The sequence below is a fragment of the Leopardus geoffroyi genome, chromosome A2, assembly GCF_018350155.1.
Source record: "Leopardus geoffroyi isolate Oge1 chromosome A2, O.geoffroyi_Oge1_pat1.0, whole genome shotgun sequence".
In the NCBI taxonomy this organism is placed as follows: Eukaryota; Metazoa; Chordata; class Mammalia; order Carnivora; family Felidae; genus Leopardus; species Leopardus geoffroyi.
Window position 1 is genome coordinate 58,786,782 of NC_059331.1, and position 18,079 is coordinate 58,804,860.

The window sequence follows — 18,079 nt, forward strand, 5'->3', positions numbered from 1 at the left end:
AATGCTACAGGATTCCACTCATGTGAGCTATTTAACAGAGTCAAATTCACAGAGACAGAAAATAGGAGGGTGGGTGCTAGGGGCTGGGGGAGGGGATGGGGAGTTAGTGTTTAATGGGGACAGAGTTTCCGTTTGGGAAGATAAAGTTCTGGAGATGGATGGCGGTGACGGCTGCTGGAAAAAATCAAGAACAATCTAGTAGATGTTTCCCCAAACCATTCTGTGATTCTTTGCTTGTAACCCACTAGGTTTATGTTGAGTGCTTTGTCCTATGCATGTAAATCTAAAAACATACACACTTGTTAAACTCCAGCAAATAAACCTTTTCATTAAAACAAACAAACAAACAAAAAACCCAGACTAGTATCCTCTATCCTGAGTCTTTCAGAGAGGGACTTCCTAGGATAAATGTCCACACTGGTCAGAGGCTGAAGGTTCCTCTGCATCAGGTCGCATGACATGCAAGCCAGGCTCCCGACCCGTTTGACTGAGTGTCCATCAGGGCATGGCCACTGTCCTCCAAAGTCACCTGGCCTGGAGGGGCTATTGATTACAGCTGTCCTGGGGTGGGACAGGCAGCTAGTGCTGAGGCACAGGGGAACTGTGACCCCAGACTAAGTAAGGAATGTAAATATGTAGGAGCACATTATGCACAATTCAGCACTAAGAGATTTCCAGGACTCTGAGTAATGGGAGACTAAAGAAAAATGCAATTAGCAAAACCGGACTCAGAAATCGAAAGGCTTTGTGTAAACCATAGCATGAGAAAAGTGAAATCAAGTCTAAATAACGTTTCTCAAAAAGCTCTGGGCCTCAATGGTTTTACGAGCCCGACTCTTTTCCAACTTTCCAAACAATAAGTGGATGCTGGCCGTACCATGTGAACAGATTATTCTGTAGTAATTTCCAGGGGTAGCTGGGGCTCCCAGAGTGTGATTCAAACAAGCAGACTGGCAGCCCCAGGGAACTCACTAGAAATGCACACTCTCCACCCCACCCAACACCCGCAGAATCAACAATTCTGGGGGCGAGGCCCAGCCCTTTGTGTTGTAACAGGCCTCTCTGGCTAAATGAAGGCTGAGGAGGCCTGGGGCTAAGGGAACATCTCTACTCCAGGGCTCTGGATTTCTCATCTCTCCTAACCCAGGGGTGACGGGTTCTAATTCCTCTTCATAAAGCTGTGCATCCGTTCTTTGTATCTTTAGATTCAGCACCTTTGTCTTAATCAAAGCGAGTCTTCCGTCCATGTGTTTGTAATTTCTCAAGTCCATCATCTGAATAGCAGGCGTGGGTGAATCTATTTTTCAGTTACCAAACCAATAGATCCTCATGACCTAAAATGAAAGATGCATGCATGCGGCAATACGACACGATGGTTGCCCATAATTCTGTCTCCCACATGGAATCCAGGCCATTATTCCGGCGTGCACACCTCCAGACCGTCTTCTTATGCACAGATACATTTCATTCGCCCACCAAAAAAGGGACCAGCTCGTATAAACTGCATCATAACTTGCCTTTTCCATTTCATAAATATATCATGAACAATTTCCCTTGTTAATCGATAAACTGTTATTAGTTTTCTCAAAGCCCTTACTGTATAATTTTCTGAACCTGTCTCCTATTGTTAGAATTGATTACATGAGTTCATCTTTGGACAGTACTTGGCACCTGGTAAATGCTGTATGAATAATTGGCCTCAAAATGTGTTAATCAAAGAGCAACAAAAACACGGGAGAAACTGGCAAATCCACAATCAAAGGGGAAGATTGTTAACACTTGTTGGAAAACTACAAGTACATGCAAAACTGAGAAAGGGGAGGCTTGGAATCACCTCCGAACGCCTCCACTGCCTCCGCAAAGTTGTGATCTCACACAGGCCACTTTCACGGGGCATTTCTCCTACACGCCCCTGTCCCACCTGAATCCGAGGGACGCTGCACAGCTTCCTTCCAGCCATGCCAACATCTGCGTGGCCCCCCAGGCTGCAGCCAGGTATGCTGCTCTCAAATTCATTTCCGCTTCTAACCCCAGCTCTGCCATGGCTCCCTTATCCTGGTACACAGGTCCCTGGAAGGTGGGACCACCTGCTTGTCTGACCTCCTCCAGCTCCCTTGCCTTGGGCTCCTGGAAGGGGTCTGCTCCCCGCCCTGGGGTCTTGAAAGGTGGGCTCCCCACTGCCCCCAAGGCCCCTCCTCCCTGACCCCTTCTCCCAGTGGGGCTGACTCCCACTCCCCCTTCAGACCCAGCTCAAGGCCCCCTGGTTGGTGATCTTTCCCTAACCTGTGATAACTAGATCAGTTATATTCCCTGGACCCTCTCCTTGCCAACATCCAACACAATCCATTCTGTACCTGTTGCTGGCAGTTTACTGGATCAATCCGACCATCCTCTTGCCTATCACTGAGCCACGTTGCAGATGAACCATTTGACAGTGACCGATGATCCTATCATCTTGAGTCAAACCAGGTGGCCTGACCCCACCCTCCTCACGGGACAGGCCTTGGCCCACCTGCCTTTTTTTTTTTTTTTTTTTAATGTTTATTTTTGAGAGAGAAAGACACAGAATACAAGTCGGGGAGGGACAGAGAGAGGAGGCACAGAATCCGAAGCAGGCTCCAGGCTCTGAGCTGTCAGCACAGAGCCTGACACAGGGCTCGAACCCACGAACCGTGAGATCATGACCTGAGCCGAAGTCGGATGCTTAACCGACTGAGCCACCAGGGCGCCCCTAGCCCACCTGCCTTTTATGAGGGCACCAGGTGTAGGACCAACTCACAGGCCCCTGGGAAGCCATGAGCTGTAGGCTGGTGTGGCCCCCTGCTCCTTCCTGGTCTGTGAGGAGGTTGGTGCATTGCCTGGCCTGGCTCTATGACACTGCCTGGAGACTTCCTTCTCGGAAAGCATGTCAGCACTGAATAAACCAGGTGTGTGTGGGTTCTGGGGCTTATGCAGGAGATGGAGAGCCGTTTTTGTCTGGTGAGAGTGGGTCCTTGGAATGGATAAAGAAAATGTGGTGTATATACACAAGGGAGTATTACTCGGCAACCAAAAAGAAGGAAATCTTGCCATTTGCAACTACGTGGACGGAACTGGAGGGTAAGCGAAATTCGTCAGAGAAAGACAGATATCCTATGACTTCACTCATGAGGACTTTCAGATACAAAACAGACAAACATAAGGGAAGGGAAGCAAAAATAATACAAAAACAGGGAGGGGGACAAAACATAAGAGACTCTTAAATATGGAGAACAAACTGAGGGTTGCTGGAGGGGTTGTGGGAGGGGGGATGGGCTCAATGGGTCAGGGCCATTAAGAAATCTACTCCCGAAATCATTGTGGCACTATATGCTAACTAACTTGGATGCAAATAAAAAAAAAATTAATTAAATAAAAATAACAATAGAAAGTGGGTCCTTTTCCCCTTTGTCTGGTGCCTGGGCCACAGCTAATCGTGTGCACCCTACCCCCTTCCTCAACATCCGGGTACTCTAACCTGTCCATCCTATTCCAACACCGTCCTGCTCTCTCCTCTCCAACTGGCTCTTTGTCATGTAAACAGCACCCCCCAGCCCCGAACTCCTTAAGCAAAACTCTTCCTCATGCTCCCCAGCTGCCAGGCTGCCTACCCCCCTCCCACCCCCCCTGCCACCTCCATGTTTGTGAATCGCTCCCAGTGAGAACCCACAGTGCGTTCTCCATCACAGAGAAGATGGATCTGGAGCCCGAGGCTCTCCTGTCTCTGAACACTACTGCCTTTCTGTCTGTCGGCCTGCGGACACCAGCCCCCAAATCTTCGTCCCCCCTGTGCCCCAGGAGTGCCTTTCAGGGGACCTCTGCCACACAGCTTCCTCTTCCCAGTTCATGATGCACAAGGAGGAGACAGGCAACCTGCCTGGGTGGGGGCTGGGCTGTCACATGTGAAGTTTTGATCACTGCCTGGTGAATTGTGCTGTAAACGGATCATGTCCATTTTGTTCCCACCAGAAAAGAAATTAGACCATGTTTCCCATCTCCCCATCGCCGCCCCCCCCCCAACACTCAGTACCATCTGTTTTTAAAAATGTTTATTTTGGGGGCGCCTGGGTGGCGCAGTCGGTTAAGCGTCCGACTTCAGCCAGGTCACGATCTCGCGGTCCCTGAGTTCGAGCCCCGCGTCGGGCTCTGGGCTGATGGCTCAGAGCCTGGAGCCTGTTTCCGAGTCTGTGTCTCCCTCTCTCTCTGCCCCTCCCCCATTCATGCTCTGTCTCTCTCTGTCCCAAAAATAAATAAACGTTGAAAAAAAAATTTTTTTTTAAATGTTTATTTTGAGGGACCTGGGTGGCTCAGTCAGTCGAGCGGCCAACTTCGGCTCAGGTCATGATCGCAAGGCTCGTGAGTTCGAGCCCTGCATCGGGCTCTGTGCTGACGGCTCGGAACCTGGAGCCTGCTTCGGATTCTGTGTCTCCCTCTCTCTCTGCCCCTTCCCCACTCGTTTGCTGTCTCTCTCTCTCTCTCTCTCTCTCTCTCTCTCTCTCTCTCAAAATAAGAGAGAGTGCACACGGTTAAACAAGTGAGGGAGGGGCAGAGAGAGGGAGAGAGAATCCCAAGCAGGCTCCACACTGTCAGCACAAAGCCCAAGGTGGGGCTCAAACCCACGACCATGAGATCAGGACCTGAGCCAAATTCAGGAGTCAGACGCTTGATCAATGGAGCCACTCAGCGCCCCACACACTATCTTTTAAAGATAGTACTTTTAAATCCATCTTTTAAATCTTGGCCAGTCTGAGGGTGAAAACTGAGAGCCTTCTCTGTTGTTTGGCTCTTACTGATATCAATTTCATACATTTAACTTAGAAGCAAACAGTCTAACAGAGTTGACGTGAAAAGGAAACTTCCCCAGTGTTCCTTGTCTCCCAGGGATGACTTGCAACTCTGTTAGCTAATTATTTTGGTACCTATTCTCTGTATTTCCACGCAACAAGCTAGTACTTGGATTTTCAGTTCTAGGCATGTCAGAGGTAACTTTTCACAGCCCTGCCCTCCCACCTCAGCAACTCTGTATGTTCACACCCTTCGGGGTTCTCCTGGCCTCACTTTCCTGAAGCATCTTCCTGTCAGCTGAATCTTCTAGACTGGCCTAGCTCGCAGCTGTCCTCCGGGAGCCTTCCTATGGTCAATCTCACGGCTCAATCTCACAAACCAAGAGATTTCTAGGAATCTTCTAGACTGGCCCAGATCACAGCTGCCCTCTGGGGACCTCCCCATGGTCAATCTCACAGCTCAATCTCAAGAACTGTGAGATCATGACCTGAGCCAAAATAGGAGCCAGACACTTAACCGACTGAGCCACCCAAGGGGCCCCTTAGAGTATCTTCACTGAATCCTCACCATCTATATTTTGCCCAAGTTTAGAACTCTAAGTTAGGAAACAACTTTCTGTTAGAACTTGCTGCTGACAGCAGTGAGCACCATGCGGGGCTCGAGCTCGCAAACCATGGCATCACGACCTGAGCCGAAGTCGGACCCTCCACCAACCGAGCCCCTCAGGCGCCCCTGGGAAATCTTCTTGGTTCATGTCTTTGACGGTCTCTCCTCCAGTTTCTATTCTGTTTCTAGAACCCCTGTCATGTAGATGCTAGGCCTCTAGTGCTCCTTTAATTTTCTTATTTTCTCTCCCATTCTGCACCTTTATAATTTTTGGTTGATTTTCTGAGGGGACATCTCCCACTTCATCTTCTGTGGCCTTGTGGTTCCCATTTCGCTATTTTGGTTCATTTGCAAACTTCTCATTCTGAGGGCCTTTTTTTTTTTTTTAATAGTATCTTGCTTATATTTTAAGGATACGGTCTTCTTTCTCTGAGGATATTACTTTTCTGAGTTTTTCCCCCTCTCTTGCCTGTCTTTGTCCCCTGAGTCCTGTGTCCTAGTTCTTGATCTTGGAGGTAGCAGACATATCTGACATTATAATATAATATGCAATAGAATTATGTCTTGCGTGCTGCAGGCTTTCCTTGGAAGTCTGGTGACGCTCGGTTGCTGGCTCATAGTAAAGAGTGGGCACCGAAGAACGGATCAGAAGTCCTGAGCTTGGGAGTGCGGCTTCAGTGACAGCTGGGCCTTGTCTTTGAGGTGCCACCAATGTTATTAACTTTGGATTTTTCCTTTTGGCCCAGCCTGGCTTTCCAGAGAAGGCTCTTTTGTTTTCCTGCCCCCGAGGGGAAAGGGCGGCATGCTGGGAGCTGAGAAGGGTGAAAGCTGGGTTCGGGGCAAAATGATCTGTTTACTCCCAGAAAAGTCTAGTCTCTGCTGGGGGTGGGGGAGGTGTCTCCATTCCAACTACTTGTCAGAGAGTCTTTTTTCCTTTTTTTTTTTTTTTTTTTTTTTTTTTGAGAGAGAGAGAGAGAGTGAGAGAGTATGTGCACACACAAGAGAGGGGCAGAGGGACAGAGAATCTTAAGCAGGCTCCACAATGTCATCACGGAGCCCAGCGCAGGGCTCAATCTCATGACCTGAGCGGAAATCAAGCATCTGGACGCTGCATCGACCGAGCCTCCCAGGTGTCCCAGGGAGTCAAACTTCTGCTTTTAGTCCCGACCTTCTTCTATTTCCACACCGCCTCCAGTGTGTGTGTGTGTGTGTGTGTGTGTGTGTGTGTGTCACATCTTCTTTATCCATTCATCCACCATTGGTTGCTTCCTTTTCTTGATTACTGTAAACAATGCTGCAGTGAACATGGGGGTGCGTATGTCTTTTTGAGTTAATGTTTTTGTTTCCCTCAAGGGCGCCTGGGTGGCTCAGTCGGTTGGGCATCCGACTTCGGCCCAGGTCATGATCTCACATTCCATGAGTTCAAGCCCCACGTCGGGCTCTGTGCCGACTGCTCAGAGCTTGGAGCCTGCTTTGGGATTCTGTGGCTCCCTCTCTCTCTGCCCGTCCCCTGCTCATGCTCTGTCTCCCTTGTTCTTAAAAATCAATAAGCAAAAAATAAAAATAAATGTTTTTGTTTCCTTCGGATAAATACCCAGAGGTGGAATTGCTGGGTCGTACAGTAGTTCGAGTCTGTAATCCATTTGGAGTTAATTTTTGTGTGCAATATGAAATAGTAGTTTAGTTTCATTCCTTTGCATGTGACTGTCCAGTTTTCCCAACATTATTTATTGAAGAGACTGTTTTTCCCCCCACTGCATATCCCTGGCTCCTTTGTTGTAAAGTAATTGACCACCAACGCGTGGGTTTATTTCTGGGCTCTCTATTTCACTGATCTCTGTGTCTGTTTTTATCCCAATACTATACTGTTTTGATTACGATAGTTTGAAATTAGTGATGTGATGCCTCCAGCTTTGTTCTTTCTCTAGTTTGCTTTGACTATTTGGGTTTTTTGTGTTTCCATGCAAATTTAGGATTGCTCATTCTGTGAAAAATGCCACTGGAATTTTGCTAGGGACTGCATTGAATCTGCAGATTGTTTTAGGTAGTATGGACATTTTAACAACGTTTTCCAATCCATGAGCACTTTTCTCCCCCCAATCCACAAGTGGTTTTTCTTGTAGGTGTTTCCTATTTCTCAATGGAGTTGAATCTCGTCATTCAATACTAAGAACTTGTATTTTCCCCCATCACTGGACATCATTTCTATCTGCCCCGTTTTACTTGTTGGGGAAAATTTTGTTCTTAGGTGATCCCAGCGTCTTCAGAGGTTCCCCACCTTCTGTGCAGTGAAGCCTGCACAGAAGGCTGAATCCAGGTCAAGGTGGGCAGTGGGGCTCTCACGTGCAAAGCATGGTGTGGGCTCATCCGGTCCACTTGCCTTTGGGGCCCATTTTGCCCTGCTGTTCCATCACCAGCCTCTATTGCCTCTGGCAGCCATGGAAGCATCTATTTAAACATCTGCATGCTCACCTGGATCCTGTTCATCGTCTAAACCCCGCTCTACACCCCAGCCTCAGGCCTTCAGGTGTACATGTGGAGTCAGAGCACACCTCTGCTGCCTACAGGGCCACCGACGGCTCCCTCCGCCAAGCCCCTGTGCCCCTCTTGTGACTCTCTTCATGTAGGTACAGGTCGACCCAGTAGGGGGACAAGGATGGGCTCAGCTCTCCTTTTCCCTCCAGTCTGTTCTTCTGGCACGTTCCTTAGAACACGTCCTGGAGGACAGGGAATAGGATGGACCTCCTCGTTTCTTTACCCTCTCTGACTTTTTCCTGCCGTAGCCCTTGGAATGTCTATACTCCGAGGAAGGTAGGAGTGGGGGAAAGGGTATCAGTCACCTATTGCAAAATAATGCTGTGTAACAAGGACAACACCGACTCCCCTAGCACCCAGCAAGCCTCTCCTGGCTTACAAACCTGCCGGGGTCTGCTTCACTCAGCTCTGCTCCCAGCTGGGGTCCGGCAGGCCCTGCATTTCAGCCAGGCCAGTACTTCCCAGTGTCTAGGGTGCATGACAATCACCTGGAGGGTGTGCTCAGCTCCCCCCTGATCCCAGGCTGCACCCTCCTCCCCCCAAGATTCCGCGGGACTGAAGCCACCTCTCCGGGGGCTCACGCCCATCTGCAGGTCACCTGGCTCCTGGCTGGCCCAGAACCAGTGGGGTACCTCCGCTCTGTACCTGCTCTGTAGCGTTTTCTTACACTCCTTGAGCAATTGTCTCACGACAATTGCAGAGCCTCTGGCCGGACTGAAAGAGCCCCTCTGAAACCTCTGTTCACATCACACGTGCGCACGCGCCCTGAGCCCAGAGCCCGAGTGCCCCTCCCCCCCACCCCAGGGACGTGGCTCCGGGCAGAGGGACGAATACTTGTCGTCCTTCCCCAGTCCATTCTCTCCTCCTGTTCTTAGTGTATCTGTAGGTCCATCTCGACCTGGGCTCTGTTCTGGACTCTTCCTTCAACACCTGGTTGTGAAGGACTCCAGTGTGGTCTCCTAAACATAGCTGAAGCCCACCCCCCCCCCCGGTCTCCCTGTCTGCTGCATCCCCCTTAGTTTTCAGGGCGATTGCTTCTCCCTTAAACTGCTGCTACCACTCCTGCTTTGGCTTCTTCCCTCTGAGGCAAAGCTCTTCCAGCCTGGTCTCCCTTGGCAGGAGCGTATTTCTGAAATACGGCCTTGACCTTAGTACACTTCTGCTTGTCACTTCCTGACCTTCTGCAGAAAGCTCGGGGAGGGGGGCACCTCATCTAAGGGGTATGTTGAGAAGGTGGAGGGTTTCCCTCTCCCTCTCCAAGGAGAGCTCCTCATTCTGCCCATTTCCATTGTGTTTCTGACCATGGCAAGAGTGGGGATCAACTCTTTTTTTGAATTTGTCTCTCTGGAGCCTGGCCACTGATCCTCTTGGGTCTCGTTTTCCACACTGGGGTGGGTCCTGAGGGTTCATGAAGATAGGAAAGGACAACTTAACTCAAAGAAGCACTCATATGCCCCAAGCCCCAAACATGTCACCAGGCCTGGGGAAGGGCGGGAAGTGTCCTGTCCACAAACACATGCCTCCAGCATCCCAGCCCTGAAAGGAAAGCCAAGTACCTCCAGCTGCCTCTGGGGCCGACATGAGATCTGCCTGTAGCTTCTGTGCCTGTGTGGGCAACGGACCCCTCTACCTTGTCCACCCTGCTGGCCTGACACACGACCCCCCTGTGCTGTCCACCCATGCATGGGGTATGCAGCCCCTTGGAGTTACACGTGGGCACCCTTTGGCGGTCCTCTCTGGATGGGACGTCCCCCTCCAGCTGCCCTAGTGCCTTCCGTCTGGCCTCGGAGCATCTCCAGCTTTGATCCCCCAGTAGGAAGCCAGCGCCTGGCCACCATGGCCTCCAGTGTATTTCCTTACCCCATGGGACCCCCACCCCCGTACTCCTCAGTCCCTCCAGCTCTGAGCAGGGACTCCTGTGGCCACTATACCCAGGTGGGATGGCTGACTCCTACCAGCTCAGGCTTCCCGGCTGCAGTCCCGATGGCGGTGAGGGAACCGTCCAGAGAAGCTTCTCACTTGAAGAGATGCCAAGCCCTTCCATCAGAATGGGCCTCCACTCCACGGTCAGCCTCTGGGCACCTGCACTGTCCCCCGGCCCAGAACTGTGCCCTCTGCCCCCTTCCCCCAGCGCAGACCCTCAGCCTGATCCCGGCTGTCCTCGCTCCCCTCGGCCACCCTGCAGAGCCTGCCACCATCTCTTCCAGTGCTAATCAATAGCCCTGTCACCTGCCCCAACCATGGGAGACGTATTGCACGATGCCTAGTGAGCTGTGCGTCTCCCCAGACTCTGAAATTTGACTTCTAATTTTTAAAGGAGTTCATATAATGTAACTTGTTCACTGTTTTTCAGTTCCCAGCACGCTCTTGTTGGCCCTGGAAAGTCTCCTCTATTCGTTATTTCTTTTCACTTTTCCCCCTTTGCCCCTCAACCCTGCTACCTGAGCCCATTCCTCTCTCCAGCCTTTGTCATGGGCCTGCCCTGCCATATATTTGATACAGGTCCTCAAATATGCATGCATGCAGCCTCGTAAAATGCATTTTGCTTGCTTATGTTTTGAAATTACATAAATGACATCATAACTCAAGTTTGCTCTTTATCAGTCAACACAGTGTTTAGGATCCACCCACCCACGTAATGCATGTACATTTAGTTCGTGGCACGAAATGGCTCTGCTGAAGGTCAGAGAATGGCCCACCCCGCGCCACCGCCCACCCCACCCCCCCCCCCCAGGAAGATGGGAGTTACTGGTTGGAAAAGGAAACACTCTCCATTTATCTAGGAATGAGTACACTAACGGAAATGACGAGATCCGGGTTTGGCCGTGGGAGTGGGTGGTTGGGGTAAGTGAGGGAGCAGGATGAGTGTGTCAAGAAGGCAAAAGGACAGCTGGCTGGATGATCCATCCGTGTGGACGCAGGAATGATCAAGAAATAGGACAGAAGTGAAGAAAGCCGCTAGGTCTGCTGCAGAATCATAAGACAAGAGGAGAGACGACCATGGCCAGAGCGAGTAGCCACGGCATGGTCTGATGTGACCTTCAAAGCACTGTGGCATGGAACTAGCAGTAAGGAGCAAGGTGTACCTGGGGACACGCGAAAGAAAATGGCCATCGCTGGAGAGGGCTTCAGGGAAGCGGTGTCCCCAGGGGAACCAGGTGTCCTTGCCAGTGGGGATGCTGCAGAGAGTTGACATTCCTCCCTGGGGGACAGCTCAAAAACCATCTGGGGCTTTTCTGATTGACATGATGTTTGAAGAGTGTTACTGACTTGTAATGGGACCGTGGAAGCTGAGTGACTTCTGCCATGCAGGTGTCCCTCCCACTGGAGAACTGCCCCGGATTTACCTGTCCTTCCCTCATCCCACTGGGGGCTCACAGAGGTGAAACACAGCTCATAGTTAGTGAAGCCGAGAAGCTGATTCATTTTGCACAGAAGCACAAACTATGTTGGTACTGTTTTAAAGTACACGCCATACTAGCGAAAGTGACCTCCCCTCTTTCATTTTCCTGTGTGTTTACATTTTTTTGAATTTTTTTTTAATGTTTATTTATTTTTGAGGGACAGAGACAGCATGAGCAGGGGAGGGACAGAGAGAGAGAGAGAGAGAGAGACCCAGAATATGAAGCAGGCTCCAGGAGCTGAGCGGTCAGCACAGAGCCCGACGCGGGGCTCGAACCCACGAGCCGCGAGATCATGACCTGAGCCGAAGTCAGACGCTCAACCGACTGAGCCACCCAGGCGCCCCTGTGATTTTTTTTTTCAATTGTGACATTCTAGGTTTCCAGGAAGTTGCAAAGGTAGCATAGAGAGGTCCCATGCAGGCTTCACCCATTTTCCCCCAGGGGTGCACCTTGCCTTACACCAGAACAATGTCAAACCAGGCAACTGAGTTTGGGGCAGTGTGGATACCGTTCTGTGTGATCTTGTCACGTGTTCAGCTTTCTGTAACCGCCACCTCCATCGGGATACAGAGCTGTGCTATCATGACAGAGGTCTCTTGTAATATCCCCTCCCCCTGCACTAACTCCTGACAGTGGTTATGTGCTGTCTGTAGTTCCACAGTTTCGAGAACATTGTATCCACCGAATTATACACGATGAGCCCATTCGCATTTAATGTAATTACTGCTAGGTTAGGGCTGAAGTCTGCTGTTTCCTCTTTGGTTTTCAACTTGTTCCCTCTGTGTTTCACTTCTCTGTTTTCCTTCACCTGCCTTCCCAAGGGTTGCTTGAACATTTTTAAAAATTCCACTTTGATTCATCCGTACAGCGTATCTGTAGAGTTATCTCGCAGAGTATCTCTTTATATGGATTTTTAATGAAATACACAACATTCAAATTGTTTTCCTCTTACAGGTTGGATAGCCTTTCTCTCTCACTGCTTTCAAGATTTTTTTAGCCTTTAGTTTCCAGTATTTGGACTATGACGTATAGTGCTGGGGATTTTTTTGGACTTAACCTCATTTGGGATTGCTCAGTTTGTTTTCTTGAATCTCTAGGTTTCTGTCTTCTGCCCAATTTGGGGCATTTCTTGCTGTTATCGGTTTGACTACTTTCTCAGTTCTACCCTCTCTCTACTCTCCTGGGTCTCCAGCGACCCAACTGTTAATCTTAAGTTATAGACCCAGATGTCCCTAAGATTCTATGCACTTTTTTTCTCCCTATTCAGACCAGGTCATTTTTATCATTCTATCTGTGGGTTTATTAATTCTTGTTCTCTTCATTCTTCTTTGAGCCCATCCACTGAGTTTGCTTATTTTTTTTTTATTTCAATTATTATATTTTTGAGTTCTAAAATTCCTACTTGGTTCTTTTTTATATCTTCCATTTCTTTGCTGAGACTTTCCTTTTTTTTAAAAATGTTTGTTTATTTTCGAGAGAGAGAGAGAGGCAGAATGTGAATGGGGGAGGGGCAGAGAGAGAGAGAGAGAGACACAGAATCTGAAGCAGGCTCCAGGCTGTGAGCTGTCAGCACAGAGCCCGACGTGGGGATCGAACCCATGAACCACAAGATCATGACCTGAGCCGAAATCAGACACTTAATCAACTGAGCCACCCAGGCACCCCTCCTTTTACTCTTTCAGATAAAAGTAAGTTTTACTAAGTTACCGACTCACTCCTACCCTGCCCCCCATCTTAGCATCCTATTGCTTTATTTTTTATCTTGCTATATCTCCCCCATGTGTGTTCAGAGCTGGCCCTTGTGGGACGGGCCTTCCGCAGCCTTGGACTGCCCTCACGGTAAATGACCGCTTAGCTGAAAACCCAGCTGTGAGCTTGTCTTCTCTCAGTGCTTTGAGAATCAACAGACCCTTGAGCCACACGCGTTTGAAATGCACGGGTCTGCACGTATGGGGGTTCGGTACAGGATGGTGCTTGAAATGTGGTTTCCCTTTCACACGACTGTTGTACTAGCATCTTCTTCCCACTGGCTTACTTGATTGTGAGAATACAGTGCAGTAAGACCTTGGATGGCGAGGACCTTGTTCTGCAAGACGAGCAAACCTTTCTAACACACGTTAACTTGATAAGCAACGGCTGGCACTACAATGCATCCCACAGTCACAACTGAGCCAACGGTTCTTGAAATTCACTTTGATATACAAGTGCTTTGGGTTACAAGCATGTTTCCGGAAAGAATTACGCTCGCAAACCAAGGCTTTACTGCATGATGCATACAACGTACAAAATACGTGTTAATGGGGTGTCTGCGTTATTGGTGAGGCTTCTGCTTAAAAGTTGGGTTATTAGCAATGAAGTTTGGCCAAGGTGCCAAAAATGACATGGGGGTTTTTGCCGACATGGGGGGTTGGCCCTCCTACAGCTGTGTTCTTTCGTCTTCTCACCACGGCTGCGGGGAAGCCCGGCAGGGCCGCCCAGCCCTGCTTCTTGTGGGCAGGAAAGCGTTTCTCCCGGGAGCCTCTGGGAGTTTTCTTTTCTACTTCATTTTCCATTCTTCCGGTTTTCAGTCTTTAATTCTGGAGAATGTTGGTCCTTGTGTCTTCAAACGTTTTTTCTACTCCATTAATTTTGTTTCTTCGGCGGAGGTCCTAGCACGTGGGTGTTAGGGCTTCTAACCTCCCCATCTCCAGACTTGTCTCTTACGTTTCCCGCCTCGGTTCCTCACGCTTTCTGAGCGCACTCCTCAACCTCATCTTCTGGCTCATTAAGTCTGTTTTTCCGATCTATTAAGGCCTTCAGTGTTTCCATTTATTATATTTCCATTCTCGCATTTTCTTAAGGTCTTCCTTTAACTGTTTGTTCCTGCTTCACGGTGTCAACACTCTCTTGGCCCCCTGGCGGATATTTGTCATGTCTTCCATTCCCGATGTCACGGTTGCCCAAATCCTGCCCTATCTACTTGGGGTTCCTGCGTTACTTTTCTTTCGTGGCGTCAACTCTTTCCTTTGAGTTCCTTACCCCTGGGGACAGTGGCCGCCTTTGTGGCCCAGGTACCAGCTTGTGCCTTTTCTAGGCCACCTCCTCCAACTCGGGTCTTGGGGATCCCCAGTCCCAGCGTGTCATCTTGCCCCTTAGTGAACTCCCCTGGTTCTGATCCCCATCTTTGGGAGTGGATGGATCTGGGAGGAAGGAACCACTCTGTACTGGAGTTGTCTCCGTCCCTCCTCAGCAGGGCTCTGACCTTTTGGGAGGAGACCAGCTCTGCTGTTTGACTATTGCTCCTGGAGTTTTGTGATGATGAATGGCCAAGGCTTTGCCTGAGGCTGAGAAGCCCCCAGGAGGCATCCTTAGCAGGAACTGAGATCATTAAGAGGAATCGATGAGAGAGTAAGTCAGTGGGACGGACGGCAACTTTGGAGGCGTGTTCAAGACTATCTGGTCTGAGATGTCAGCTCTGTGCTACATGCACAGTTCCCACCTGGCCGCGTGTGGGACGCCTTGGAGAAGGTGGCACCCTCCAGACCCACCCCACCCTTGACTCAACAGTCATTCAAAACCTAACTGGAAGTCACAGGGCAGCCCTGGGAGTGATGGAGGTGGGCCTGTTGCTCAGAATGTCCTCTCCAACTCTACTGCTCCCCGCAGCCTCCGTCTGCCTCTCCTGATCCTCCAAGAGCTCAGGGACACCTCGTGGTGATTACCTGGCATAGCCACGTATCACTTGTATCCTGCTTCTTTATACTCACTTTTTTTTTTTTTTTTTTTTTTTTTTTTTTTTGCTTAAGGTTTTTTGTTTTTTGTTTTTTGTCTTTTCCGAGAAATGGCTTCTGTCATTTGGGGACACAGAAGGCCTGTGTCATTTAGAAATAGAAGGTCGTTGTAATGTAAATGTACTCTAAAACTGTCGTTGAACCCCCATAAAAGCTCTCTCTGGGAGCCTAACACAGAGTGGGCAGGTTAAAGAAGCCCGTCCCTCACTGAGCCTGCCCCTCCAGCAGAGGGCCAGGCAGACAAGGGAAAGTCTGCGACGGCTGACTGCTAATACTTGTCTGCACACCACGAAGATGCCTCGTGCCCTAGCCTCCCGCCCCTGGCCAGAGATCGGTCCTGACCTCAGCCGTGAAAATGTCCCCTTTGAGACGAACCAGGGCCCCGGGCTGGGATGATGGCAGGTGGGTGTGGAGCCTGGTTCTGGGACTTGCTGGCCGTGTGACTTCAGCAGGTTATGTACCCTTTCTTGGCCTCAGTTTCCTCATGTGTGGAATGGGGAGGCTGGCATCGATTTCATTAACACCCACTTACAGGGTTGAAATGACCCACGCAAAGCTCTCACACTGTGCTGCCTGATCAAAGTCATCTGTGTGTTTCATTTTCCCAGTCCCTGCCCCTTTCCCAACAACTGCTGCCCCAACGCGGCCACAACCAAGTGACCTCAGGGACAAGTCACACCCGTTGAGAGCATCTGCCCCCCTTAGCACAGCTCTCGAGCCATCCCACGCTCTGTTAGTGTCCTCTGCTGCCGGGTCACCTGACACCACAACTGTCACCACACGAAGAGCTCACAGCCCCCAGGCAGCGTCGCTGTCTGCTTAGCTCTGAGCCTGCGTCGACCCACTTAATCGCCCACCAGCGCCCTGTCATGTGGATCCTGAAGTGACCCTGCTTCCAGATGAGGAGACAGCATCAAGGGGGTAAGTGACTTGCCCGAAGTCACGCGGTGATGCGGAGCCTGGAGTCGGACCCCGACAAGCCTGCCCCCAGGTTCCCACCTTTCCCCTCAGACTCCTCCCAGACTCCCCGCGGGTGACCTCCCTGCTCTTTGGGCAGGCAGGACAGGTGAGGCACAAGTGAAGACTGGACCTCACAAGACAGAGAGCTGGGTGGGTGTGCCGTGTGCCTTCTCACATTCTGGCCCAGGGTCATGTCTGTTCACACGCAGAGGGCTCTGCACGAGGCCTGCAGGGGCCTGAGCGTTTGGCAGAGGCAGTGGGCCAGGGGCTGGTGGACAGCCCACCCTGTACATCCAGACGGTCACGGGCAGCCCAGGGAGGCGCAGCTCCCTCCCACTGCCCTGGCTGAGCATGGCGGCCAGCAGGATGACTTAGGCCCAGGCTGTTAGCTCTGACCTCCCTCCCACCGGGTGATAGCACGCTTGGACGATTCCCATCCACAAGTGTTGAGACGCAGGGAAGTTTGTGTCTGGAAGCAGAGCTCTCCAAATCCTCACTCACCAGCCCCCACCCCGGCCCGAAGCCTTTCACTAATGAGTCTGTTTTGGGCTCAAGCCCCGTGGGTGGTCCGGTTCTCCATCTCCCCATCCCCCAATTGATGGGCCCCTCGTGCAGTCACTACCAGGCCACCTGCCGTGCTGCCTGGGGGAGAGGTGGGCACGGCCACTTGGCAGCTCCTGGCAGGGCTCTGCTCAGCACCTCTGGGGCCAACCACCTCACGCCTGTCCAGGCTGAGGGGCTCTGAGCAGACCTTCCCGCCGGTTAGCGGGAGGAGAGCCTCACGGGGATATAGTCCAGTGCTCCAGCCGTGTGGACAGGCTGATGGACGGGCTGAGCTCTGGCTGGCTGAGTCCCAGCAGGGGACACTAACTTGTCAACTCTCACATTGACTCCTGCTCTTGAGCAGGCCCTGGCTGCCCTTACGTGGCCGACCTGAGTGTGTCCCTCCTCAGTCTGGTGCACTCTGTGACCTCCTACCCAGCAAAGCCAGTGTGGTCCTGCCAGCGACTGGATTCTTTCCGGCGACAAAACTGCCAAGGTTCGTTCAAGTGCTGGCTGGCGTCCAGTCTCCTCACCTGGGTACCCTGAGCTATCCTATCCCAGACTCCTTGCACCCTGAAGCTTAGCACACAAATCTTCTCTCCCTTTTTTTTTTTTTTTTAACATTTACTCATTTTTCAGAGACAGAGACAGAGCACGAGTGGGGGAGGGGGCAGAGAGAGCGGGAGACACAGAATCCAAAGCAGACTCCAGGCTCCAATCTGCAGCCCAGAGCTGGATGCGGGGCTCGAACGCACAGACCGCGAGATCATGACCTGAACCGAAGTCGGACACTCAGCCGACTGAGCCACCCGGGCGCCCCTGCAATTCTTCTTGAGCAAGACCGTCCACATGCCCATCCGTGGGCTAGATAAAGTCCCCGTGGCACTGTGGCCTTCCCCTCAGGTAAAGACTGGCTTAGCAGATGATGATATGCTAGCACCTTCGTGGCCAACATCAGGCAGCCAGCAGCCAGTCAGGGCTGGACAGAGGGTCGCTTAAGGGTGGAGAGGGGGAGAAAGGTGCCTGGTATTTGGGGCAACCCACAGACCTTGACCCCTGGATGGCTTCCCCGGGGAGAGCCTGCTCTCGGCAACTGCTATGCAGAGTAACAGGCCACCGATTCCACCGCTGACCTCTCTGCTAACCCCCAGGAAGCCAACTGGCCAGGCCAATCGATGCGGTGTGAGTGCAACCATTTTTCAGCGTGGCTTTTCTTACAAAATGGTGGCTGCATGCCAGATCTGAAGTCTTCAAAAGGCCAACAGGTGCCTCTGAATCTGGGACAGTGTCAGACCCTCAACTGCAGTCACCAGCCCTCCCCTCTCCTCAGCTCGCTTTCATGGATGAGGCTATGAGTTGGGGGCCACCACTTGCTGCTACTGACCCCCCAGCCCAGGCTCAAACTGGCCACAAGAGTCCGTGAGGTGACAGCCCCTGTCCCCACACCGGCCCGCAGCT

General features: G+C 51.1%; 1 protein-coding gene and 1 non-coding gene across 2 annotated transcripts; one reads left to right on the forward strand and one right to left on the reverse strand.

The window, feature by feature from the left end:
- Positions 1-9,627: 9,627 nt before the first annotated feature.
- Positions 9,628-10,157, forward strand: CA2H3orf56 (chromosome A2 C3orf56 homolog). The gene is made up of 2 exons (XM_045496377.1): positions 9,628-9,879; positions 9,951-10,157. Exons 1-2 carry the CDS (start codon positions 9,628-9,630, stop codon positions 10,155-10,157), a joined length of 459 nt encoding a protein of 152 aa, XP_045352333.1.
- A 1,445-nt stretch (positions 10,158-11,602) lies between these two features.
- Positions 11,603-11,687, reverse strand: TRNAR-UCG. The gene has a single exon. It is a non-coding gene; the product is annotated as a tRNA-Arg (tRNA).
- Positions 11,688-18,079: the final 6,392 nt, after the last annotated feature.

Excerpts from the sequence above, each read along its gene's own strand:
- CA2H3orf56 (XM_045496377.1), top strand. The coding sequence starts at position 9,628 with ATGGGGTATGCAGCCCCTTGGAGTTACACGTGGGCACCCTTTGGCGGT. Across the intron at positions 9,880-9,950 it reads CCTGTGGCCACTATACCCAG|AGAAGCTTCTCACTTGAAGA; the intron begins GTGGGATGGCTG and ends GGAACCGTCCAG.